General features: G+C 55.1%; 1 protein-coding gene across 2 annotated transcripts in view; it reads left to right on the top strand.

The window, feature by feature from the left end:
• Positions 1 to 747: 747 nt before the first annotated feature.
• The window catches only part of ASXL2 (ASXL transcriptional regulator 2), a 118,918-nt gene continuing 94,066 nt past the window's right edge, over positions 748 to 25,599 (top strand). For both annotated transcript variants that reach the window (XR_004781951.2, XM_035568233.2), the window contains exon 1: positions 748 to 970. Coding sequence is in view for 1 of the 2 variants with exons in the window: in XM_035568233.2 (XP_035424126.2) it covers positions 752 to 970 (219 nt within the window). In the remaining variant the exon portion in view is untranslated. The remainder of the gene's footprint in view (positions 971 to 25,599) is intronic.

Raw genomic sequence — 25,599 nt, 5'->3', positions numbered from 1 at the left:
AAGGGGGGGGTGGGCTGATGGTGGTGGTGGGGGAGGGGAGCTGGGGGGTTAATGGTGGTGGGGGAGGGGGGTTGGTGGCACTTGGTGGCAGTGGGGGAGGGGAGCTGGGGGGGTCAATGGCGGCGGTGGGGGAGGGGAGCTGATGACAGTTGGTGGCTGGGGGGGGGGAGGGGAGCCGGAAGCCGTTGGTGGCGGTGGGGGAGGGGACCGGGGGGGGCGCCGTGGGTGGCAGTGGGTGGCAGTGTGGGGGAGGGGGAACGGTGGCGGTTGGTGGCGGTGGGGGAGGGGCGGCCGGGACGGGCGGGGGGGGGCGGCTGGGGCCGCGGCCATTGGCGGGAGGCGGGGCGCGGCGGGGCGGGCAGCGCGCAGGCGCAGGGCGAGGCTCCACCCCTCCACAAGCCCCACCCCTACCCACAGAAGCCACGCCTGGAGAAAGCCACGCCCCCGAAAAAGCCGCGCCCCTGTCCATAAAAAGCTCCGCTCCCTCTCTTTAAAACCTCCACAGAAGCCCCGCCCCCTCCCACAGCGTCCCTCAGAAACCCCGCCCCCTGCTGAAAGCCCCGCCCCCTGCTGAAGCCCCGCCCCCTGCTGAAGCCCCGCCCCCAGAAGCCCCGCCCCTCACAAGCCCCCTCCCTGTCCAACCCACCCCTCGACACGCCCCGCCCCTCGACGAGCCCCGCCCCTCCTCTAAGCCCCGCCCCCCGCCGCCGCGCGGCGGCGCAAGAGGAGGCGGAGCCCCGCGGCGGGTCACATGACCGCGGCCCCTCCGAGCCGGGCCCAACATGGCAGCGGCGGCGGGCGCAGGGGCCGGCAGCGCTCAGCCCTAGGGCGGCCGCCGCGCCCCGCCGGGCGGCCCCGGCACCCCCCGCAGGAACCCCCCACAGCCCGCCCGCAGCCCGCCGCCGCGTCCGACATGAGGGAGAAGGGCCGCCGCAAGAAGGGCAGGACCTGGGCCGAGGCCGCCCGCACGGTACGGGGGGGGAGGAGGAGGAGGAGGGGGGGGGCGGCGGCGGCGGGGCCGGGCCGCGGGGCGGGGGCCGGGGCCTGGCGGAGGGGGGAGGAGGGGTCGGGGTCGGGGTTAAACCAGGCGCGTCCCGGCGGGGGTGGGTGTTAAAACGGGGCCGGAGGAGTCTGGCGGGGAAGTAAATGGGAACGGGCACCTGCGGGTGGGGCCTGCGAGCGCGAAATCCGCGTAAACGGCGATTTACGGGGGCCTCGCGCGTGCCCTTCGGGGCCCGGTGCGCGCAGTTTGCCAGGCACCGGAGTGGGCGCCCCTCGGTCGAGGGATACGACGCAGCTAACTAGTGGAAGGGCGTGAGGTGTGGCCCACGGGTGGGCACCAGCTGCTCTGCGTGTTTTTGTGTGTATCTGCGCGTACGTCTATTAATATAGCTTTACCATATCGTAACGTATCTGTTCTTGTTTTTTGCCGAGAAGCGTGGCAGAATCTCCGATACACAGTCCAATGCACAGAGCAAATGCGAGTGTGAAACTTTTTCTTTTCTTTTCTACAACTTTTTGGTTGTAACCAAATCCTTTTCAGCCTGTGTGTGTTGCTCTTCACGCTCTACCCACTGCCCTGTTCCAAAAGCCACTCAAAGGCTAAAGCACGCGCTTAGAAAAGCTGCGCTGAAAATTATCGAACTGGAGGTGATGTGTTACGCTGGGTCATGGGCCTACTTTCATGGCAGAGGGAGCCAAAAGTAGGGAAAGTTGAGCGAATGCTTGCCCAAACCTCCCTTTCGGCAAATATTTCTCTCTGTGTCTTTAGCAGCAACGCTAAAATATTCTGGTCAAGCTCCAATTTCAGCCTTTAAAAAAGTTTCCCCGTGTTTTCAGTTTGAAAGAACGTCTTCTGGTTCTTGCCCTGGCCTGTGTGGTCCCGTTGGCTTTTCAGCTGCCAGTGGCTGAAGTCGGCAGGGTGAGATCTGCAGCTTTGTTCAGAAACGCGGCAGCTCTCAGGCGTCCCGTTCCTCCGCTCCTGAAGGGTAGCGCGAGGCTTTTCTCAGACAGGAGGAACTTTCTGCTGTCTTCTCGTGGCGGTTTGCGCCTCTGTGCCTGTGTAAGGAGCGAAGTTCCTTGCAGCTCCAGCTCTCTACTCGTGGTGGGTGGAAGGAGCCCTGACGCGCACGGCGTGGCAGCTGCCGGGGGGGGGCTCGGGGCCGCGGGTTTTGGTGGCAGCTGTCCTGGCAAGCTGCGCCGCCGCGCTCGCTGGGTTCACTGAGCGCCGATGCTCCTCTGGGGCCGGTCCCTCCTCTCTCTTGCATCACCGCGGGTGCGTGCGTGTAGCTCAGGGAGCTAAACCGGCCGGAAAGCGCCGCTGGTGTGGTGCTGGCGTGGCCTCGTGCCAGCCCGGGCTTCCCGGGAGCTACCTGCAGTCGGGAGTCTGCCGGTGCAGGGGAGGGGATGGCAGCGTGGCGAGGGGGGTGCCAAACCTCCTAAATCTGTTCCGATATTTCAGGGTTAGCTCGAAATACGGTGGCGGGCGGCAGAAGCGTGGCCGTTGTTTGATTGGAAGGCAGAGGGCAGGCAGCAGGTATGCGTGCGGATAGGATTGATGCAGTGGGGCTTAAACCGTGCCCGTTTTTCTATGTATACATCTCTTGATTGGAGCAGAACTGCGGCGTGAGGTAAGGGAAGCGTGCCCCACGAGGGCAGTGCGCTCAGGGAGGAAGTTACTGTTGATAAACAACCTCTTTCTTATTTCCTGGCTCATTCAGTAAATGTGCAGCTGCAGTTGGCTGTTAGCTTGTGACTCTTCTCGGGACAGTGGCTGCGTGTCCCTGCAGCTAAAACAGAAAGCTTCGTCAAGGTGAGCAGCGGGTGCTGTGCGGTGCCCGAGTTTAAGATAAATGCAGCGCAAGTCCCCAGCTCCGCAGGGACGGTCCTGTGGCGAAGGGACCTGCAGGGACACAGCAGTGGGACAGCGTGTCTAGAGCAAAGAGCTGATTTATCAAAAATCAGTTGTTCCCTGCAGTCGGCTGTGCGTTGAACCCCACGTCCTGCTGAAGACTGGGGGGTGCGACGTCTGCGTTAGCAAACCAAAGGGTTCTAGGGCTGCTCTTCTGGCCCCGGGGCTGCCCCTCAGAACCTGTGTGTGTCCGTAGGGTTACACCTCGGTCCTTCAGAGCTGGGCGACCATTCGGGAGCGTTCCTGAACTGCACTGGAGGTCGGTGCCTGGGCTCGGTGTGTAGTCTCGCAGACAGATCTGAGCCGGGAACCCCGCTCCTGACCTCGTGGTGCAGGGAGCTGAGGTGGTGCCCGGGTACGGCTGAGCTTAAACGGGCAGCTGCAGCTCTCCTGGGGCTCAAAAAGCTGTAGCTGGGGCTGGTTGAGCGGGTGCAGGCATGAGAGCAAATCTGCAGTAATTCCGCGTTGGTCTCGTTTGGATGTGTGTTGTCGTACCGAAGCAATGTTCGCTGTGGCTGAAGGGGCTGACTTCAGGAGCGCAGGCGCGGCGTTACGTGGACAGCTCAGAGCGCCGCGCTCCTCTGTGCCCCAAGCTGCTGTTCCTCGTGGCTCGGTGTTGCACGGTTCCTGTGCCACGGCTCGCTGGAAGAGCAGAGGACCCGAGAGCAGCGGGGAGCTCCGTGCATCCTCCTCCGGCCGCTGCTGCGGTGGCGGCAGCGCGCGGTCGGCGAGGGCGCGGTGGCGTGCCGGGGGCCTGTCCAAACCCAGGCGAGCAATCCTGCCGCTGGCCGGGAGCCACGAGCGGGCCGTCTCCGCGCTTTGTTCGCGCAGAGGAAGGCGTCACGTGCCGAACGTGAAGAAATTCGGTGTTTGTTTTTCGTGGGAAGTCCCCGTGTGTGACCTGAGAGAACAGCGCTCTGCTGCGCGGTGCGAGGGTGGAAGGAGCGCGGTGCCCGAGGCCGTCTCCTGTAAATGCTCCTACCCTGCTCATCGGCCGGCCATCTAGGCTTGCAAAATGCCCCATTTCATGCTACCTGTTGTGAGCTCGAGCTGCTACAACTGTGTTTTTCCTTCTGTGCTGGCTTCCTGCAGAGTCGAACCGCCTTCTGTTGGCTTTGGAGGGTGAGAATCTGGTGAGAGGGTGCGCTTGGCGAGGCGGGTGAAGCAGAGCCGTGGTGTGGAGGGTGCTTCAGGCGCAGACGTGAGCTCTGTCGTGGTGCTGGCAGTTGTGCTGCTTCTCGCAGCAGCTCCTACAGCAGGAACCCGGCTCCTCTCGCAGTGGGGCCTGCCTGGAGCAGCGCTGCGATGGGACTAACGCCGTGCTGCCCTGGTAGCGCACAGCACGCGAGCTGCTCTGGCCTTCGCAGGCCCGTCTGCTGCGTCCCACAGGAGATCGGGTCAAAAAGGTGGCAGGGCAAAATCCAGCAGGAAGCTGGGGGAACAGAGGGCGTGTTCGCAGCGGGCTTCAGGGAGACTGGCCTCGGGAGGGTGCGATGCTCTGGAGAGAGGAATCAGAGGAGGGTCTGAGCGGCAGGAGCTGGGCCCTGGCTGCACGTCCACTTGCTCACTGGTATGCGCAAACTTGAGAATCTACAAAGGTTCACGGACCGCTGCAGAAATATACAGCAGTTCAGAGGAGTCTGTAAAACGTTAATTGGAGACGGACTGGAGGGAACTGATGGCCTGGCAGACGGCACTGATGGCTTCTGCTACGCCTCACCTCAAGCGCCTCCCTGCAGCCTTGCCGTGTGTAGGCCAGCAGCGCTGGGCTGTGCTCGCAGCCTGCGCCCGGTTTAACTGGGAGCAAAACGCACGTGGCGTCTGAGGCCGAGCGCTCAGGCCTCTGAAGGACTGGTGAAATGAAGAATTAATTAGGGAGGAAAAACGGGGAGGAGGAGGACTGGGAGCCCAGCAGGCCCTTCCCCTGGAATTGCAGAGCCGGCTTTTCACTTCTAGCGAGGTAGTTAAAGGGGTGGCTCTGCAGAAAGTTAAATGATTAATCAAAGCTTGTGAAGTGAGCTGATAGCCACGGCTGGTGAGGTTTGCCTTGTTTATTTTGGGTGGAGCTCCCTGTGGCGTGGCGTGTGGCTTTTTCAGTCCCCCAGGTACTGTCACCGCTTGCCTGCCTGGTCCTTGACTGATGTCCAGGTGTGAGTCCTGCCTCACCAGGAATGCGAAGCTGTGGCTTCAGCTGCTCTGTTCCACAAAAACCCTGCCCGGACACCCGCGGGACAGGCACAGTGCGGCTGGTGGCTGCCAGCCCGGTGACGGTGATGTCCCCTGGCCAGGGAAGTGCCTCGGCAGCGCTGCTCTGGGGGCACGCTCCTGGCTGCACGGGACTGAAGCTGTCCCGACTGCCAGGCGTTAGTACAGAGCTGCAGTTTTCTTTGCTGCCTAACGAGATGCCTCTCTGGTGGACCATGGCACTTGGATGTATTCTTCCTTCATTTTGGCAGGTGGCTTTTTTTTTTTTTTTTAAGACCTTCCTGTGAAGTCAGCCGTTGCTCTGCGAATAAGAGCTCGGTTTTGGTCCAGTTTACGTGTGAAAGAACTTCTTCCCGGTGAGGGTGACGGAGCACTGGGACAGGCTGCCCAGGGAGGCTGTGGGGTCTCCTTCTCTGCAGATATTCAGGGCCCGTCTGGACGCCCGCCTGGGCAGCCTGCTCCAGGGAACTGCTTCGGCAGGGGGGTTGGACCCGATGGTCTCTCGGGGTCCCTTCCAACCCCTACAGTGCTGTGATTCTGTAGGGTGTCCTTCCACTCTCTGGATGCTGGGACTTGCAGCACACTGAAAGCTGCTCTCAGCTCCTCTTGGGAATCCATGGCAAGACAAGCTTTTGCAAATGGAGCCTTAAAGTTGGGTCTGGTACGGCAGTAGTCGGGAAGGGCTGAGGTGGAAGAGGAATCCACTTCACTGCGCTAGGAAAGCAGGAGGCTACGGACTCGTTCCAATCAGTCATCCAATTAGCTGCCTGCCATTTTAAAGCGAGTTCCCCGTGACGGTCCTGCTGGGAGCACCGGCCTCTTTGGGGCTGCGCAGTGGCGCTGGGTTACGGGGCTGGGCACGCCTGCTGCCTCGCACGTGCCGCTGGGCTCCGCAAGCTTCCTTGCCGGCTCTGCAGCCGATGGATGGAGGTGACCGCGCAACGCCGGGTGGTTAAACTCTTATTGTTAGCAGTACGGCTCCTCAACGACACCCGGCAGGGCCGCCTCTGGCCCTGAGGGCGGTGCAGCCCGTGTTCCCAAAGCACCGTAACGCGGTGAGACCCCGGGGTCCCCCCGTGCAGCAGGGTGGCGGTGGGGATGTGGGTGCTCGGCTCGTGGTGCGGGAGGAGGAAGCGGTGCCCGAACCCCGGGGAAATCCCCGCCGGTCGCAGCTGGGGCAGGTGCCTGCCTGCTCTGCCTCCCGGTAGACGGCTGCAGCTCTGCCTTCTTGTGACTTCTGTACAAAATCAGGTTCAGGTAATGCTGTGGGAGGACCTCAGAGCTTGTCCGGAGACAAACTGACAAGAGAATTGAACCTGGGATGAACTTCTGCAAACTTGCTTTGTGTCGACACAAGTCTTTCTGCTGGCTTCGAGAAGAAAAGTGCTTTCTGAACTCGTTGCTAGCGAGACTTCCTGAGCCTTTTGGAATATAACTGGATCCAGGTAGTTGTCTTTGCTGTACTCAGAGAAAAAGGTCTCTCTTTAATGGTCCTAAGGTAAAGGAACGCGAGGGATGCTTCAGGATCTTGAACACGTTTTCTTCATTTGTGTTCTTACTTAAAGCCGTAAATGCAGTTGAGATAATAATTTTAATGTGGAGCCTGGATATACTTTTGCTTGGTCTCTCCTTTAACTTCATTCTGGCACAGGAGGCTTAAAGATCTGCAGGCTTCCTTCAGTGAGCTCGTGTCTGAAGCTGCGAGAGCACCGGAACGGCCTCTCTGCAACAAGCGGTGGTCTCTGACCAGCTGGGAGTGTAGGTGCGCGAGCGTGTCTTGTGCACCTCGTGTGTGAGGCTCTTCCGAGTGGGGATGCTTGAGAAGAAAAGCCAGCTTTGTTTCCAGATGCCGTCTGCTGCACCTGCAGAAGAAGGACGGGCCTCGCCCTTGGGTAGCACCCAGAGTTTCGGCCGGCGTGCTGACAAAATCTGGGAGTCATCTTTTAGTAAAAGGTAGCTGGGATCTGGGCATCACCAGGATTTTCTACGAAAAGCAGGAAATTCGAGTTCTTTGCGTTTAGACACACTCGGGAGCGAGCGGTGCTCTTCTGGCTTCACCCCCAGGGAACCTGCCCCTGGGGTGGAGGGAGGCGGGGGCGTGAGCTGTCCTCACCAGCGCCAGCACCGCGGCGTGCCTGCGGTGGGCGGCTGTCCCTGCCCAAACGTGCCAGTGTGGAAGATCGTCTGGGGGCTTTAGGCTTCAATTCAGCACGTGCATCCGTCGCCTGCAATGCGTGTTTTAACATAACGTGCATAACAGGTGCGTAAAACGAAGCGGGTGCTTGATCCGTCTCTGTGTGACGGTCAGGTTCTTCGTGGATGTGCTTAGCTCGGGCTGCTCGGAGGGATAAATACACAGAGCCAGGACGCGTGGTCTGATTTCCCGTCTCCCGTAAACACCGCTGTTGTGGGATCTTCTCAGAGTCTGATCCGAATTCATCTCCCAAATGAGGCAGCTTCAATGGGGCGCGCTGAGAACACCGACCTGGTTACTGATAGTCCTTCAAATAAAATGTGAGGACGGAGATAACGAGCTACGCCTGCTGCTGATGTTCTGCTGATCCTCCGAAAGGCGCTGCGCAGTAGTGAAGTGTGACTGCTGCTCTGGGTGGAGCCGAGCGGAGGAGAACGTTTGGAGGATAACCCCGTGAGCTTACGGCTCGATAGCTGTGGCAGTAAGATTACGTGAATTCTTCTAGAGGAGGAGGAAAGAGGCAGAGGGGAAGCCTCCTGTGCCAGGGCAGAAGTCAAGGGGCGTCAAATGCCACCCACCAGCTCCGCGTTCAGAGCGCGGGAGGAGATGTGGGCTGTGGAACTTGCCTTTGCAGCGTGTTGTGGATGCTACAGGCTTGCACGGGCTTGTGGAAATCGCAGGTTGATAAATAGCTGGAAATTCCCTCCTGCTCTGGAGGTCCCTAGCTGCGTGCAGAGCGGGAGAGCCGCCTCTGGGTGGTGGGATGCGGAGTGTTGGGCAGAAGGTCGACTGAGACCTGCTGTGGCCCTGGCATTTACAGAAGAGGGGTAGGCATTTAGTTCAACTTCGAGCTGCTAGAACGGCTTCTCGCTTTCCTGGTGCGCTGCAGGAACCAGCCACCACGGCCGCAAGTCGACCCTTTATCACCTTCCCCAGGCTGTGGGGCTGGGGGAAGCTGATGAGCGAAGAGGGCAAATGCCGCGTTCACCTCTAGAAAGCGTGAGGAGGGGGACCTAGGGAAATGAGGCTGGTCAGCTTCATCCCAGAACAAACACAGAGCAGTCTCCTCACTGTAGGGCAAACGCTCCTGGAAGCTGTTTTTGTGCATGTGGAGGAGAAGAGGGGCTGGGAACGGCCAGCTTGGACGTACCGAAGGCAGGCTGTTGCTGATGGGATGGCTGTCTCTGGGGAAGGATGGGGCACTGGGTGTTCCTTACCTCGCCTGTAATGAGGATTTTGGTGTCACTTTTCCACATCCCCCCCATGGTATGGTTGTAACCAAGCTGGTGAGATGCAGGCAGGTGACAAGGTCAATACCAAACTGACTGGAGAGCCAGGCACAAGGGTCTGGTACGAAACTAGGGGCAGTGATCCTTACAGAGACCAACTGTCTTGTTGTGTGGTGATGCTTGGTGCACCAGAGGTACTGAGGGCTCCCGATTTCCTGGTCAGATCCCTGGTGTATTGATGCTCAGGAGCTGGTGGCTGTAGGCAGCGCCACTGGTGTGTGTCTAAGTTTCTTGTCCTCCTGCTTTGAGACCAAACCACGTGTTTTTGTTTTGCTTTTGCTGATCTGCGGTTCACACTGCTGTTCTCGTGCAGAAGTACTCGGGTCCTATGTGGTAGCCGCAGTGCGATGCGTTCAGGCGCCTGTCCTGACCGGGTACTGACAGCCCTCGGGCCAGGTGTTTAGGAGCTCGGTGTTGTGTTGGTACTGAAATGGAATGCTTGGCTCTGCCAGAGACACGTACGGCGTGATTATAAATGTGCGTGATAAAGCTCCTTATCCTTCTCCGATCAGCGTGAAGTTTTTATTTGCCTGATTAAAACTAGGTGTATGGCTATCAACGCTGCAGCCTCAGAAAGCGCGGATGAAGCTATTCAGCCAGCTGGGTTATGTGCTTACCTGGCTTCTGTTGTGTTTAAAACCCAGAGACATTTTTTTTCTATGCTGAAGTGTATCAAAGTTTAGTTGCAAGAAGATTAAGATCTCTCTGCCAGCTCCCAGGTGGGTTCAGTGTGCTTTTATCTTCAGGTAAGCTTAACAGAAAGAACCTGAGTGTGAGAGCTCCGTCAGACCGGGGGCAGCAGCTGTGCCTGCCTCCTGCTTGTAGTGCTCCGAAGCAAGCCCAAACCCTGCCTTGCACGTGGACAAATTTTGATTGTGTGTAGCTCTGTAGTAGGTCCATGTAAAAACATCCGCAGGAATCCTTGCTCGATGCCCTCTAGTTTGCTGTAGGAGGAACTGCTGCGAGTACCGGTTGCTTCCAGGCAGGAAGTCCTACGGACGTCACCTCACCGATGCAGCTCCTGTGGGGTAGGAGCTGAACTTCCAGATTAAAACTTTGTTGTTGAGAGCACAAAAAAATTCTTTGTCACTGCTCCGCTACAGCTCCTTTCAGTGGCTTTGTACACGTTAAGCACTGTCTTCCTTCCACACAACTGTGCTGGCCCTATTAGAGTCTGAGTGCACCTACTCATGTTTTGTAGGATTCTGAATAGAAACTTGGTAAGATTCACTGAATTGTGGGGGTTGGAAGGGGCCCCTGGAGATCGAGTCCAACCCCGCTGCTAACAGCAGGCTCCCCACAGCAGGTTGAGCAGTAAAGCATCCCGGCGGGTCTCAACTATCTCCAGAGAAGGAGACGCCCCGACCTTTGGGCAGCGTGTCCCAGCGCTCTGTGACCCTCTCTGTAAAGAAGTTCTTGCCCATGTTTGTGTGGAACTTCCTGCGCTCCAGTTTCTGGCCGTTGCCCCTTGTCCTGTCGCTGCACACCACTGGAAAGAGCCTGACCCTGTCCATTTGCCTCCCGCACTTCAGATATTTACAAACATTTATCAGATCATCTGTCTTCTCTTCCCTGGGCTGAACAGACCCAGGTCTCTCAGCCTGTCCTCGTATGGGAGATGCTCCAGGCCCTTCATCATCTTTGAGGCCCTTCCCTAGACTCGACGAAGTCTTTTTTGACCATGTTTCTTCAGCTGGGGAGCCTGGGACAGGACGCAGTGTTCCAGATGTGGCCTGACCAGGGTCACCTCCCTCGACCTGCTGGCCACGCTCCTTTTAATGCACGCCAGGATCCCCTTGGCCACCAGGGCACACTGCTGGCTCATGGCCAGCCTGCTGTCCACAAGGACCCCCAGGTCCTTCTTTGCAGAGCTGCTCTCCGGTAGGTCAGCCCCTAACCTGTACTGATGTGTGCAGTTATTCCCCCCCGGGTGCAGGACTCTGCGCTTGCTCTTGTTGAACCCCGTCGGGTTCCTCTGCCCGCCTCTGCAGCCCGTCCAGGTCTCGCCGAATGGCAGCACGGCCTCCTGGTGTGTCAGCCGCTCCTCCCAGCTTTGTGTCAGCGAATTTGCTGGGGGCGGACACTATCCCTTCGTCCAGGTTGTTGATAAGTTGACCAAGGCCGGACCCAGTACGGACCCTGGGTGGATACCGCTAGCTCCAGGCCTCCACCTAGACTCGGCGCCGCTGGTCGCAACCCTGTGAGCTCTGCCAGCCAGGCAGTCAGTTCTGAGTCCACCTCGCCGTCCGCTCATCTGTCCCACACGTTCTAAGCTCCTTCTCAAGGATGTTGTGGGAGACAGCGCCGAAGCCTTGCTGAATCAAGGTACACAGCACCCGCTGCTCGCCCCTCATCTCCCCGGCCAGCGATGACGACCCAGAAGGCCACCAGGTTGGTCAGGCACGACTTCCCCTTGGTGAATCCATGCTGACTGCTCCTCATCACCTTCTCCTCTTCCCCTTGCTTGCAGATGGCCTCCAGAACAAGCTGTTCCATCACCTTTGCAGGGACGGAGGTGAGGCTGGCTGGCCTGTGGATTGCCATCTTGCTGCTTAAAAATTGCCCTGCTCTTTCTCAGACGACTCATGCAACCCAAGTTCTGCTCGGACAAATTCTTCTCTCCCTTTCCATGTGGGGAAATATGAACTGGCTCTTAAACCTCTTAGACGCAACAATAAACATTACCGCTTATGGTTTTGCTGTTCAGAACCTTTTTTTGAGCCCCGTCTATCCTCTGTCCCAATGTGTCATTCCCTGAGATCAACAAAGCCCACTTACTCCTTTTTCCCCTTTTTCTTTCTGGCTTGTGATTTATAAACTGAGCGTTTTGAGGGATTTGTGGCTGCTGAAAAGCTGCAGCAGGCTAGCGTTCCTGGCAGTTGTGGCTTTTGCAATGTGAAAAGACCTCAGCAAGTAAATGGAAAGTAATGCTCGCATGGCATTGACTGCACTGTTCCTGTCTCCACGTGACGGGTAGTGGGCTCTTCAGCAGCAGCATCCTTCTCTCTTTAAGGCATTTGCAGTACCAAGTGTAGTTGTGCTTGCTCAGTACCGCCTTATTGAATACCCGTGTACTCCCAGAAATACTGAAAATGAAACTTTGTCCTTGTGGGCATAGCCCTCCTGGTGGCAGAGGGTCAGTGATAACGTCTGGTGTGGCTTGTGCCCTTTCAGTCTGTGACACTTCGCCCTCTCCCAGGCGTGCCTTTGGTACCTCAGCCACAACTGGTTCAGTTCTCTCCCGCTGAAGAGTAAATCCTGTTCCTGCTGTCACGAACAAGTCGGCGTTTGTTCCGTGGTGCTGTCAGAACATCACTTAAGCTGTCTTTCCGCAGGTAGTGCGCAGGAAAAGCGCAACTTCAGGTGCAGGTTGCGGCTGGCTGTCACTGAACAGTCAGGTTTATAGGTTTCAGCTGAGATTCAAGTCTCACAAGCTGCTTATCTTGGTTTTGAGGTGTTGGTGTGAAGCATCACTTCAAAAGCCTGTTTCTCTTCCACATAAGATCTTGAGGATCCTAGAGTGGTTTGTGTTGGAAGGGACCTTAAAGTTGGCCTTGTCTGCAGCCCGCCGAGTCCCCCTGCTCACCTCCCTGCAGCTGTTTCCAGCTCAGCCTGCAGATCTCCGTTCTTCAAGCTGCTCACAGGGCTGCTAACGAAATTCTCATGTCAGAAGTGCAGTTGGAATGGCGATAACGAGTTTATCCTTAATCAGGAAGACTTCGTTCTTGCCTGAACTTGGGTAGGTTTTCTTTCCTAAGACGTGTTTGTTTATTTAGTGAAACCTCATGATTAAACACCTGCGTCTCTACATTTGGGCCGTTTGCTTGCTTCAGGACGTGTAGGTAATGAACCTCAAAGCCAGGTGGCAAGGCACCCATACAACCCCAGCTTATCAGTGTCTTCAGTCCCTGAATGCCCCCTGGAACACGCTCACAAAATGCTTTTTCCGTACTTGTCCTTAGCTGAGCGCCTGCGGGGTGGTACCTGACCGTGCGCCTGCTGGAGGGGGGCTCTTGGTGGAAGTAGGAGCTCTGCAGCAAACTGCTATCTTCTGACAAAGGTTTGGAGCTGTAGGTGAGCTCTTAACTCCATTAATAAACTGGTTTTATTTACATGGTTCTCTGCAAATGTTACCCGTTCCTTAACCAAGCAGCTCATGTGCTTCAGATGCCTTTCGCTTTGATGTTTCAGGCTGCTGAGGCTTCCTGTCTCTTTGACCTAACGTCTGCTCTTGAGCTGTACGCTGCTAAATGTTTTCCAGTCTTAAAAGGAAAGAATGAGTGCTAAGGTTTCCTCTTTGCTGTAGGGGAAGGAATGTGGAAAAATAATATCCTGCAGGAGAGCTGCCTTGGTTCGAGTCACTTACCTGGATCTTCCGTGGTTACTTGAATGTGGAAATCCGCGTGCTCCAGTTAGCAGGGGCTGTCAGGGTCACGTCTCTGTCCTTGCATCTCGTGGGGATCTCAGTGGCTGCAGAGACCTTGCTGTCCTCTGCTACATCTGTGCAGAGGTGAGAGGAGAGGTGCCCTGTGCACTTTCTGCTTTCTGTCCACCTGAGGGGTTTCTGTGGTCTTACAGAGAAATCTTGTGAGGTAGTGGTGTCTTGCATGAAATCTGGTCATCCCTCTTTCCTTCCCCGGGACACTGCTTGCATACGCTGCCTTGAGCTTTCCCTGCATCTGTCTTTTGGGTCATTTCTTTCCCATGTAGCTGAAGGAGTATCACGGGGCCTTACAGCCCAGGTAATGCCTCTTCGCTCTCTGGTCTTGTGCTGGTGCTGCGCTACAGCAGAAGTAGAAGTGAAGAGGAAATGTGGGGTCCTGGGTGGTCTCCTGGGTCTGCAGCGGCGATGGGGGAAGGTCAAGGCTGGGAGATCTGTCTAGAGCCAGCACACAGCGTAGGGCCTCCTGTGCTACCTGTGGAGGAATGCAGCGGAATGGGAAGGAAGCGGGGAGAGAATTCCTGATGGAACAGCTCGCCTCCTTTAGCCTTGGCCAGGGACTTGCAGAGCCTCGGTCTGTAGCCTGTTGGGACAGGGAAGGAGCCCCCTCCTTGCTGCCAGGCTCCAGCGGTTTGCCGGTACCTGCTGCGCGCCCGCCTGGTCCCTGAGCTGCACTTACACCTCCGGCCTGTTGCAGCGTGTGCTCACCAATTGCCACGTGTAGCGTTTGGTGGAAAGCATTCCTGGTTTTAATACCAGAGGCAAAACGGGTAAAGGGAATTGCGAAGCCTTGGTTGCCGTGCCTAAAACAAAACATAACACACACTCCAGCTCAGCAACCTCCGGCTGGAAGGCGCGCGGCCGTGGTTTCGGGGAGGACAGGCGGGCCTGAGCGCTGCGAGCAGCTCGGGGGGTTGCTGGCAGGCAGCGTGAGCATCGTGCCAACACCCAGCAGCGCTCCTGCGGCCACAGGAGGCTTTTCCATTTCGAGGTCTGTCCAACTGTGTTTGAATGAGGCTGTGAGGAGCTGTAGGAGTTTGTTCTCAGATGTTTCTGTTCGGAGTAGCCAGGCACATAGCCTCATCGTCAACCCTTCTTGTTCACATGGAGGCTTTTGGTGCTTGTTTGCCTCTCAGGTCAGTGGCACTGAATTTCCCGAGGTTTCTTCTTCAGCTCTCTGACTGGTGTGAAAGCTAAGGTGGGGAAGAGAACACTCTTTTTCCAGCAAGGATAAAAGAGCATAAAGGCAGTAAGTTTTACTGTAGGAAAATGATTGATAACCCTACCATGGTTCTGGTTACTTGAGGACAAATTTTAGAAGTTAAGTAGTATTGAGGTTCTTCTGGTCATTTGATAGTGAACAGCTAGGGCAAGGTGGAGTTCTGAAAAGGTGCTTGAAAAGAAGTCCTTTCTCACTGTTGGCAATAAATACGCAGTGTTGCATGTTCTCGTGCCTTCAGGTAAGCTGGTGCGCTCAAACCACCTTAAGCATTGCTTGTGCAACGACCTTGGGGCCTGAAGATGATTTTTCAGTTGAAGGCTCTGCAAGTACCTGCCCAGCAGCAGCAATCTGTCTCATGTCAGTGACGTTGCTCAGAGGCTGCTGTCGCCTCTCAGAACAGAGGGTGCCAGCCACGGACACGGTCCCAGGTGATCGGTGAAGGCCCTGCGATGGCTCCGCACGGCACAACCCCCTGGTGCGGGGTGGGAGCGGGTGTGGGAAGGTGGTTGTCTGCTCCCTGCGGGTCCTTGTGATGAGTTAAGGGCAGGGGCTGCCCGGGGAGGTGTGGGACCATGTCTGCCTTAGAGGGGCCAGCACCCTGTTCTAGTAGGGCCGCGTGCGTGTTTGCAGCTGCTTGGCAAACCGAATCATAAAACGGATCTGGACCCCAAATAAAAAAAAGAGTATCCCTAGCTTGGATTAGGGCCCCAATCCTGTTTACCACTTTGACAGCGCACGTGTTCGTGCAGCCTGGAGGAAGGGAGACGTGGCCGAGGTGTGGGGCTCCAGCATCAGGACCGTCAGCTCGCAGGAGTTTGTGCGAATGGCGCGTTCAGTCGCTTGAGACAAATGCAGTTTTTGGCAGTAAGTTCAGTAAAAGAACTGGTCTGAGTTTAGCAGCAGGTCACGTCGGGTTTAGCGAGCCCGTGCTCTCCTGTGCGTGCCCTGGCCGGCCCGCTGTGCCTCCCGGCTGCAGCAGGAGCTGCCTGCGAGCTGCTCTTTGCCCCCCGCGGGGCGGCCGTCTGAAGGCTGTTTATTTTTGAGACTTCCTCGTTGGGCTGCTACGCGCAGGTTGCCGGGACTCTGACCCGCTTGGTGTTTACTCTCCTGTTGCTTTGTGGTTTGTTTCTTGTTGGGAACCATTGACCTGCACTGGGAGAGCCTTGCTGGCTGCCCCACGCTCTCCTTTCACAGCCCGTAGGTACAGGGCCTGAGCTCGAATACTGTTCACAAATACTTATTGGGAGCTTAAGGCCGCATACGTTTGAAGTGTATATCTGTACAGATACACACAGCTTTGTAGAATTCTGCATCCAAACTTGAATTTTTGTGCTGTGTGGCAGAGCCAGAACACGCAGCCAGGTGCAGGTAGGTCAGCGAGGCTCTTGTTAATGGCTGCGACCTTCTCATGTCACTGCTGTACAACTCCTCGGCCTTCACAAGCCTTGAGAGGTAATGCAGGGAACATCTGAAAGCATTCCTCTGTTAGTCCCTGGTAGGCTTCTGTCCCTTCCCCTCCCACGCGCACGTTGCTGCTGGAGGCAGGTTGCACTCGAGCCCACACCTCGGAGGTGCTATTTCAGTCCCTTGTTTCTAAATTAAGGCATATAAGTGCTAGGTCCAAACGTCTTAGGGTTTTTTTTGTAGAGAAAGTTGCTTCTGGCTTTGTCTGTCACAGACTCAGACTTCTCCCAGCGTTTGAGGTCGATACAATCCCATCGGTGCTCTTTCCTCACGTAGAGCGGAGGTGTGCAGGTCTGGCAGGATCGCACGCTCTGCAGCGCTCACTAGGAGGCTGTAGCCATCCTGCTGATGGGTGTTTGCTTCTGCAAATCCAGAAGTGGTTTACTTGAAGCACTGCTTCAGTGCCTGCTCTGCTGTATCCTTGAACTGCTCACGCATGCAGACAACTTTGGAGCCAGGTTCCTGTCTCTGCGGAGCAGCAGCATGCTGTTTCTTGGGCCAGCGCTCACCTTCTGCCTCGCTGCCCCAGTGGCGACTCCGTGGAAGGAGGCCCTGCGCTTCTTGGAGCTGTTCGGCCCCATGTCCTCCGAGCTCGGCGCTCTGCACATGCCTCACCAGGTTCTTTGGGTGCAATGTGATGTGTGAATCTTGTCTCTTCACACTGCTGTTTCCTCAGATGCATTTGAAAGTGGTGTGACGTGCTGTGGTCCTAAATGCTGTGGAAAAGCAGTCACAAGCACTGGCATGTAATGGCGCTAGGTTTCTGATGGCATAGAATCGCCCGTTCCTTCTTGGCCTCATTTCTGGTTAAAGCCTTGAACAGCGTTTGGCTAATTGGATGAGTGGCGAAGGCGCTGCAATGTGGGTCAGGCCCTTCGGTCCTTCCCTCCGCTCCCTCGTTGCTGCCGGGAGGGGGCCGCGGCGTCCTCTGGAGCGACCGTGGCACGGGGGCTTCGTGTCATGTGTGCCTGGTTTTCTGTAGCCGACCCATTTCTGTGTGAAATGCTTCATTGCATGGAGGTCCCTCCTTACTGACGGGCTGTGTAAGGGCATTTGCCACCTACCACCTCTGTGGCGGGGAGGCGAGGGGTCCCGCCTCACCCCGGGCTGAGGCCTAGTCAGCGGGTATCACCGCAGGGCCCTCGGCGTGGGGTGGGACGGCTTCTCAAGTTGCTGTGGTTTCCACGGCTTTCATGAAGTTCAAATTCTTAAATTCTGTTTCCAGGAAGTACCAGAAAGGAGCCTGAGTTTAAGTGGTGATGGCATTTACAGCGTTGGCTTGGGCAATTCTCTTCCTTCCGTGTAGAAGACGATCGATAGCAGGAATTCAAAAGTGCACTTTTATCAAAACTTGCTGAAAACGTTACTGGATTAGGGTGCTTTTTTCACATTCTGAGCTTGGAGAGTGATGTTTAAAAACAAACAAAAATCAAACCTAAGTTGCCGTGAGGCTTGTACCTGAAGTTTGGATGCCGGTGTGCTGTACTCAGTCCCAGAGCCTCCTCTGGTCCCTTAGAGCTCGCTTACACGGAAAGTTACAGCTAAATCTCACTGCTGGCAAAGGGTGAGCTCTAAAAGAAAACTCAACAGCGTGACCTAGTAAGTGGGTTGTGCTGGGCCGGTCTGGGGGAGGGGATGTCTTTTTTTATTCCCTTAATGAGGGTTTTAGCTCCTTTATTCATGAATGATTCATTGCAGCCCTGTAAGGAGGCTGCCTGCCCGCGGTGTAAGCGCATTTCAGTGCGGTGCATGCTAATTTGGTGTGCCGAGGGTACTCGGAGGCCGTTCCTAGCCTGGAACCCTGGTACCTGGGAACGAGTGTGTGGATTCACTTCTTATGGTGAATGGAGTAGTGTCCCTGGACTGATGTTCTTCTTTCCTCATCCTGCAGTCAGCAGTCAATGCTGTTTTTGTTCAACAATTGCTGAATTTCCTGAAGACCTCGAGCTGAAACTAACTGGAAGGAACTCGTTCCTGATGTAATCTGCTGGAAAAGGCACAGCAGTGGAAGTGTTCAAAAGCTCCTTTCCCGGATTGTAGTTTCTAGCAGTATAGCTTAGCCTGCTGCCCTAGCTTTTCATGTTGATGTTTAGAAATGGAAAGATAGATAGCTTGGTGGCGTGGCACTTCGAGGGGGGAAAAATGGACGCATGCTGTTTCAACAGAGCTCAATATGGATGCTATTAGTGCTTCTGAAACCTAGCATTTGTTTTGTCAGTAAAATGCCAGACCATAATGAGAACCGAAGAAATTCCTTGTATGCAAGGCTGAAAGCTGAGCCGGATCAAGAACGTCGTATCCTAACTTTCCAGAAGCACAAATAGCTAGGCAAGGCAGTGAGGATATTGAAAGACGAGGGGGAAAATTTGCTGATGGATGAAATTGAAATTGCTTTGCCAGAACTTTTTTCTGCTCTGCTGTCTGTGCCAGCAGATGAGGGTCAGATTCCCAGCTGATGCAGTTTCCCTCTCGTGGAATTCAGGGGGCTGCAGTGTGAAGCAGGTAACAGGTAGGTAGGTAGGAGTCACGGACTGCTGCTTTGGCTTAGCCAAATTGCAATCTGGTGGCTTTAGAGAAGAGCTTGTGGGCATCAGAAAAGCTTAATCTCTGGCGAGTTCCTCGTGCCTTGGCAATGAAGTGGTGGAGCTATGGCACTTTGCTGCAATGTTGATGATCTATGTGGATCTGAGTGGAAATCTTTAGACAGTTTTCCTGTTGGAAATCCTACTGAAAGAGTGTTGACGTGGGAGTGCAGCTACCTGATGGAACTTTCTGCAAACAGTACACCACATCGATATGTCTAAACATTGGCTGCTGTGCTGTAAGGTGCAAGACTTCCCCCGGGGGCATCCCTAAGGTAACCCCTGACTGCAGAGAGTTTTCCCGTAAGCAGGTAAGAGGGGACGTGAATGTGGGTGGAGTACACATTGAAGCTGTGTTTTCTGCCCCTCAGCCCCCATTAGGCCCCCCAGTGGGATGAAAACCAAACAGTGCTGCGTTGTCTGTGCCTGCGTTCGTGGGTGGCTGACGAGCTGGTCCCATGCAGGCTTGATGCAGCACTACCAGCAGCCTGCTGATCAGCTCCCGAGCGCGTGCCCCAAACCAAAGACCTGCACTTCGGGCACGGGAACAGCGTTGGCCTCTAGTGGGGTTTCGCTTGTAAGGCTTCCTATGGCACGTGCGATTTTCCATGAAGTTTTGTTCTGTGAGTGTTACTCCCCTAACAGTGCGTGCAAAGGATGCTTGGTTGTTCTTGAAAGCAGGTGTTCAGTTGGTTTGTTTTTGCTGTTTTGACGGTCAGACTGAAGATAAATGTTTGAGAAGCATCCACTAGCAGTTATTGCACTGGGATGTGTGGTCAAGTGCCGTATTCCAGTATTTCGTTGGAAAGAAGTACGCGATTCCCAACAGCCTGGTACTGCTTGGGTTGTAGGGTGGCGTACTGAAGTGTCGGGAGATCAGAGCTGTGGCTGTGTGATGGTCCAGCTTTGATCCAGCCCTCCTGAGTGGAAACCTCCACCAGTGAGAGCTTTGTGCAAGTTGAGCAGTCGGAGCTGGAAGCGGGGGGAGGAGGAAGAGGAGGAGTGGTGTGAGTTAATCCTGAGTTAATCCTGTGTTGTGTCAGTGTCTGGGGGGGTTCACTGCAGCCTCTCCAAGCTCTGGAGGAGAGTAATTTTACTTCCTGTAGTAAAAAGCTGGAGGAAAATGAACATAAGGAAACATGACTCTAGACTGCATTTTCCTAGAAAGGAGCTAGGTGAAATTACATCTGTGGAGATCCCTCCAAAGCTAGGAATGGATCTTCAACTTGTAACATCTCTGAGCTGAACACCCTTACTCTTATTGCTTCTGATAACCTTTGGCTAAACACAGAGCTGTAGCATTGAGGTTCTGGTTGCTTTCCTCCAGAGCTGCTTCCTGTTAACAGTCAGGCAATGTAGTAAAAGCCTCGCCGTGCTCCTGAGCTTTGTTTAAGGATTCTCTTCCTGTGGTTTCCCCTCCTCCTCTTCTGTCAAATAGCTGAAGAAAGGAATAAAATCTAAAATGGGGGGCTTACCTGGCCTGTCTGGGTATGTATGGGAAGGTAGGGAACCTACCTCTAAGCAAGACTTCTGCTCACTGGGAGACTTGGGAGGCAGCTCAGAGGAGTTAAGTGCCCTGCATCCTGCACGCAGTGGCACACTGCGCTTAGATTTGTGTTCTCATTTCACTAGCAATGGTGGTGCTGGTTGGTTTCACAGAATCGCAGCATTGTAGGGGTTGGAAGGGACCCCAAGAGACCATCGGGTCCAACCCCCCTGCCGAAGCAGTTCCCTGGAGCAGGCTGCCCAGGCGGGCGTCCAGACGGGCCCTGAATATCTGCAGAGAAGGAGACCCCACAGCCTCCCTGGGCAGCCTGTCCCAGTGCTCCGTCACCCTCACCGGGAAGAAGTTCCGCATGTTGGTGCGGAACTGCCTGGGCTCCATTTTGTGGCCATTGCCCCTTGTCCTGTCCCCACAGACCACTGACAAGAGGCTGGCCGAATCCCTCTGCCTCCCACACCTCAGGTGTTTATACACATCGCTGAGATCCCCTCTCAGCCTTCTCTTCTCCAGGCTGAACAGCCCCGGGTCTCGCAGCCTTTCCTCGCAGGGGAGATGCTCCAGGCCCCGTATCACCTTTGTGCCCTCCGCTGGACTCTTCCCAGGAGATCCCTGTGTTTTTGTACCGGGGAGCCCAGTTTGCTTCAGTGGCGTGCGGTGTTTGATGTGTCTTCGGAACCAGCACTCGGCCCTACCAGTACCAAAAGGACTCGCTGTGCGTGCAGCCATCTGTGCTGCTCAGCCTCAGCCACCTTCCAGCCGGGCTGGCGCAGTGCACAGGAACGCCGCTTTCGAGGCCCTGTTGAGAACAGGCTGCTTTTGTGCTGGGCTCGGGGCGAGAAGTGTGTTGATCTCATCTGAAGGTGGAAATGAGATGAAAGCTTTGAGGTAAAGGTGATTGTTCTGGTTGTGGGGTGGCAAATGCATGCAGTCCTACTCCCAAAGCAGCAAGCCCTGAATGATCGTGTTTGGAGTTCTGCTTCTTTGCTTTTCAGCTCTTAAATCCCTCCTGCTTGCCCTGCCTGTGATGCATCATCGCCCTGCTGCTTGTCAGCTCCCGCTGTGAGCTCTTCCTGAGGGTGCCCTCCTGAGCCTGGTGCTGCGGTGCCCTTCTGCACATCCCTGGCGCTTCCAGCCCCGTCCTTCCTGCTGCTCCCTGCCGCTGGGACCTGGTTCTGCCAGCCCCGTGATCCTCGGGACCGACTTCAATGCGGTCAGATTCAGGCTGCAGAAAGCTTCCTGGGAGCTTCAGAGGCTGAGTAATTACGGCGAGCCCTTGTACAGGGCGATGCTGGGAATGCTGCTCTCAGGGTCGGGAACGCCTCGGGCTTCCCAGGTTGCTCTCAGAGCTGGGAACACCCGCGGGCAGCAGGGCTGGTGCAGGAGTAGCGCTCCGGATTGGGCAGCAAGAGCTCGACATGGGAGGAGAACGTGGACTTTGAGCCTGAGTTGAGCAGAGCTGCAATAAGAGAAGTGCCAAAGTAATTTACATCGACAAATTTACTTTTCCTTTTATAGCGTCTCTCAGAGCATCTTCCGCCAAGGTGCTTCCGTGTTCTTACCATGCTGCCCGCTGCTGCTTTGTTCTGTGAACAGCCTGGGTGAAATGCGTTCTTCTTACTCTGCTGTAGACTTGGGGCGAGATGGAGTCGTCCTGCCAGTGCTTGTAAATCTGGGAAACTTGGAAAAAGTGAACTGCTTTGAAGAGCAGAGACGCTGGGGGTATTTCTGTGGGAGGTTTTGTGTGGTAGGCTCGTGCTTTAGGGGTGTCTCTCTTTTCCAGGTCTGCCTGGTATAGATGCTTACCCTCTGAAATTTAATCCTTTGAATTTAATTGCAGGTAGGATGAATGCGTTTTTCACACAACTACTCTAAGAAGAAGAAAGTTGCCTTTCTTCCAAGGTGTAAAATTAAGGAATGTCTTTTGATGGTCCCGTTTTCTTTGAAACCCTTGCAGAAACCAGGACGGCTTCAGGGTACAAAGCAGAATATACTGCAATAAAGAACTTTTTTTAACAGTTTTTGTTAACAATGAGCCAAGTAGAGTGCTTTGGCACCTAAGGCAGCATAATTTGAGCATCGGTGACACTATCTCGAGTGCACAGCTTCACCGATGTTGCACATTGACGCTTTCCAGTATTAATAGCTAGGTTCACGTAATGAGGTGGCTTCTTGGTATCTTGTTGTTGGTGTCTGCTGGTTTGTGCTTTCGATTGTCTAAGCTGATGCTGAGCATAGTAGGCAGGTAGCTTGTAAATCTCGACGCTTAGTTTTAAAATGCCACTGCTTCAGTCCTGTGGCAGATAATAGCGGCTATATTTTTTATTACGCACAGCAATTAAAAAAAGTCCTTGAGTGAAGGATCTAACATGGCATTAAATGGGCAGAAGAGAGGAGAAGCTACTTGAGGTGCATCTGTCTTCTAAAGCCTCTTTAATCTCCTCGTACCTGGTTCTTCTGGCTCAGCCTGTAGAGCAGCACGCAGTTACCACTGCCTCTTAAGGTGCCAACTGCTCTGCTTATCTAAGCAGAGACTTACACACGTTTCTTGAAGAGCACACGATGATGACCTGTTTGCACTGTCCTGGTAACTACCCGGTCCTGCGTAGCCGCAGCCAGTTGGGCTGGGTTTGTCTGTGGCACCACCACCTCCACAACCCCATCCCACCGTGCAGGGCTGGGGCAGCCGTGGAGCAGCACCGCAGGTGGGTGTCCTGGGGCTGCTGCTGGCCTCCGTGGGGTGAAGCAGTCCTGCATGGAGCAAACCGTGTGGATTTAAGTGCTCCTTACTCGCCTTTGGGATACCCGTGGAGTTGGGCGTGCCGCTCCAAGCTGCGTGGTGGGGGCTGCGTGCCCTGGGGAGGCACCGGGCTGGCAGGCCTGTCTGAGCTGCTCGCTCCGGCTCTGTCCTTGGGCCGGGGCAGAGCTCAGAGCTGTGTGCTTTGAGGCTGCTGGGGAACATCTGACCGCTGTAAACAAGTCTCTGAATTGTCGTGTAAACTCTCTGCTGCTGGAAGGAGCCGGGCTGCTGGGCCAGGAAAGTTGTTTTTCCAGATGAGCTCGTCTAGACCGAGCTTAAGTGTTGGGCGTGTTTCCCAAAGCTGGACCCTTCCTGGGATTTTGTTCTATTTAAACCATACCTAATTGCGTGGTATTCACGGGATAAAGTGTTTTCAGTGATCCAAAAGCCTTTTGACAATTAATTGTTCCTGCTCATGCTTTTCCAATAAGGCAGTGTTTTCTTCCCCTGTTAGATGATGCCTTTGTGAACTTTCAGATGATGAAAGGGCTTTCAGTGCTGGTTCTGTGGCGTAGGAGCAGTGGTTCTCAGGAGTCTCCTCCTGTGTTGTGCCTTAAGTGTTGGTTACAGGTAACCACTGAGAGAGACTAAAATCCCTAAAACTTCCAGTTTGTGCTTTTCTTCTGACTGCAACTTGCTTTATGTTCTCATAGTGAAGGCAACACAAGAATGCAAAGCTTTCTGAATACTTCTCTCCTCTGACTTGCTCTTGCATCCTTGTCTCCATCCTCCCCGTGCTTCCATTTATCTTAAGTGAAACTCTGAGATCTTCTGATTCTTGCCGTGTAGTTGGTTACATGGACCCCAGCTTCTGTAGAAACTGCCTGCAGAAAGTAGTCATTCAAGACTGGCTTAGCATTTAAAAAAAAAAAAGGCCACGTAACATTCTTAAACAACAAAAAGAGGCAATTGTGATTTTTTTTCTCAAAATTTTTTCCCCAAAGTATTCTCTCAGCTGCTTCTGAGTGAAGCTCCTGAAAGCGTTGACTTGGCATTAACATCTGTGTGTTTGCCACTCTTTGGCATGTGTTGGTCAGTGCTTGCGATAGCCTCTGGAGAGCGGTTCTGTAGCTCCTTTCCCTGCACATCCTGCACTGCAGCAGCACCATAATAACTTGTTTGGTGTCTCCTCCTTTCCTAATGCATTGAAGTCTTCTTTTTCTACTTAGACATGGTTGTCCAAAAACGTTCAGGTTTTTGAAGACTGTCTCAGGAGAGGAGGCCTGGGTTTTGTGACTTTTTTTTTAAGCAACTAAAATGGCGCCTTGGGACTCGAGCTAGCTTGCTAGTCGCTTTAATTTCATGCGAGTTAATGTCTTCACTGGTGTATGTGGGGAGGGGAGAGATGCAAAGTAAAGATTCTCATCCTCCTGTTGAGTCATCATCCTGTGTGGAGTCAGGGAGTGGCCTGGCTTTTGTGGGCCCTCCTTTTCTACCAGCAGCAGGCACCTTGTGTTGGGAGGCCGGCATTATTTTGAAGTCAACATCAATGGTTAACTGGGACTTAATGCACTCTTCACGTGGGTTTGAGCACAGGCCCTACTGATCAGTTTTGCTGTACCCAGCCTTGTGGCACCCCACCAGTGGCTCTAGCGAGGTGCCCCGGTTGTGTACTCGGCCACCTGAGGCGTGCCCTCAGATGAAGAATGCTTTTGTGCATCCTCCCAGTGGAAAGTAACTTGGAATTTGCACTGTGATCTGGCAGATAAAACTATCTTTCAAGTATAATGACAGATAAGGGTTCTATGGAACCTCTGGGCAGAATCCCAGATGATTTAAGTCAATAAAACCTGTGCTGTGCTGGAATTGTGCAGTTAACCACGCGGAGCTATTGAACTTTGCAAGATCAACGGTGCGTGATCCTCGCTGCCGTGTGGCAGTCCTGCTGCTGTGCTCCCTGCTCTTCTGGGCTTTCTGCTCAGAATTAGTATGCGTGAGCTGGGGAGGGGAAGCTGGCAGCTCAAATCCTGCTGCTTGTTCTTGGGGGTGGAGAACTGTGGGCAAGAAGGGAGAAAAAGTGGCCCTCCTTTCCTGCTCAGGCTCTTCTCATTAAAGTTTTATTTCTAATCTGTCTTCCTGAGCTCTCACTGCTGTACTTTGGGTAATACACAAAAAGTTCACTTTGACGTCAGGACCTTTTAGCATCACCAAGCCAAAATACCACACGCATCTACTCTCGCCTAGCAGCCCCGGCTGAGCCAGCAGCTGGCCCAGCGGGGAGAGCCCAGGCCGGGGCCCCCAGGGTGCTGCCGGGCCCGGAGCCCCCGTGCTGTGAGGAGAGGCTGCGAGAGCTGGGGCTGCTGGGCCTGGAGCAGAGGCGGCTCCGGGGGAGCTCCCCCATGGCCGTCAGTACCCGCAGGGAGGTGCGGAGAGGCCGGAGCTGGGCTCTGCTCAGCGGTGCCCAGGGCCAGGCCCAGAGGCCCCGGGCCCAGCCCGGAGCCCCGGCGGCTCCCCCTGCCCCTCAGGCAGCACTGCTGGGCTGGGCGGGTGCCCAGGGGTGCTCCCAGCCATCCCGGGGGGGCTGGGAACAGCCCAAGCCCTGTGCTGCTCAGTGAATAAAAAGCTGCCTTCCTTGGGGCAGTGTTGAAGACTGGAAGATTTTATTCCTTTCGGCAGCAGAAAGGCTTCCTCTGCCTGCAGGTGTCTGGATGGAGAACACGTACAGCGGTCTGGCGGTCTGAGGAGCTGTCAGTGCTAGTAGAGCAGCGCTGAGAGCTGACTGGAAATGTGCAGGTCCATGGCATCTTCCGGTTTTGGTGACAATGAGATGAGGCTTTTAAGATCCTATGGGAGCTGAAGGAAGTGAGAAGGATAAAAATGCCTGGCCCTGGCTTGTTCAGGGAGCTGGTGTGTGGGATCCTACAGGAATCCTCCTGACATCTGGTTGATCAACAGCAGCTTCTCAAAGCACAGGTGTGCTCCATCGTGGTTTACAGGCAGGCATGGCAGGGTCCAGGCTGATCACCCTGCTGAGCTCAACAACAAAAAGC

This window comes from Cygnus atratus, chromosome 3 (genome assembly GCF_013377495.2).
Source record: "Cygnus atratus isolate AKBS03 ecotype Queensland, Australia chromosome 3, CAtr_DNAZoo_HiC_assembly, whole genome shotgun sequence".
Classification (NCBI taxonomy): domain Eukaryota; kingdom Metazoa; phylum Chordata; class Aves; order Anseriformes; family Anatidae; genus Cygnus; species Cygnus atratus.
This window is presented reverse-complemented; position numbering and strand designations above follow the sequence as displayed.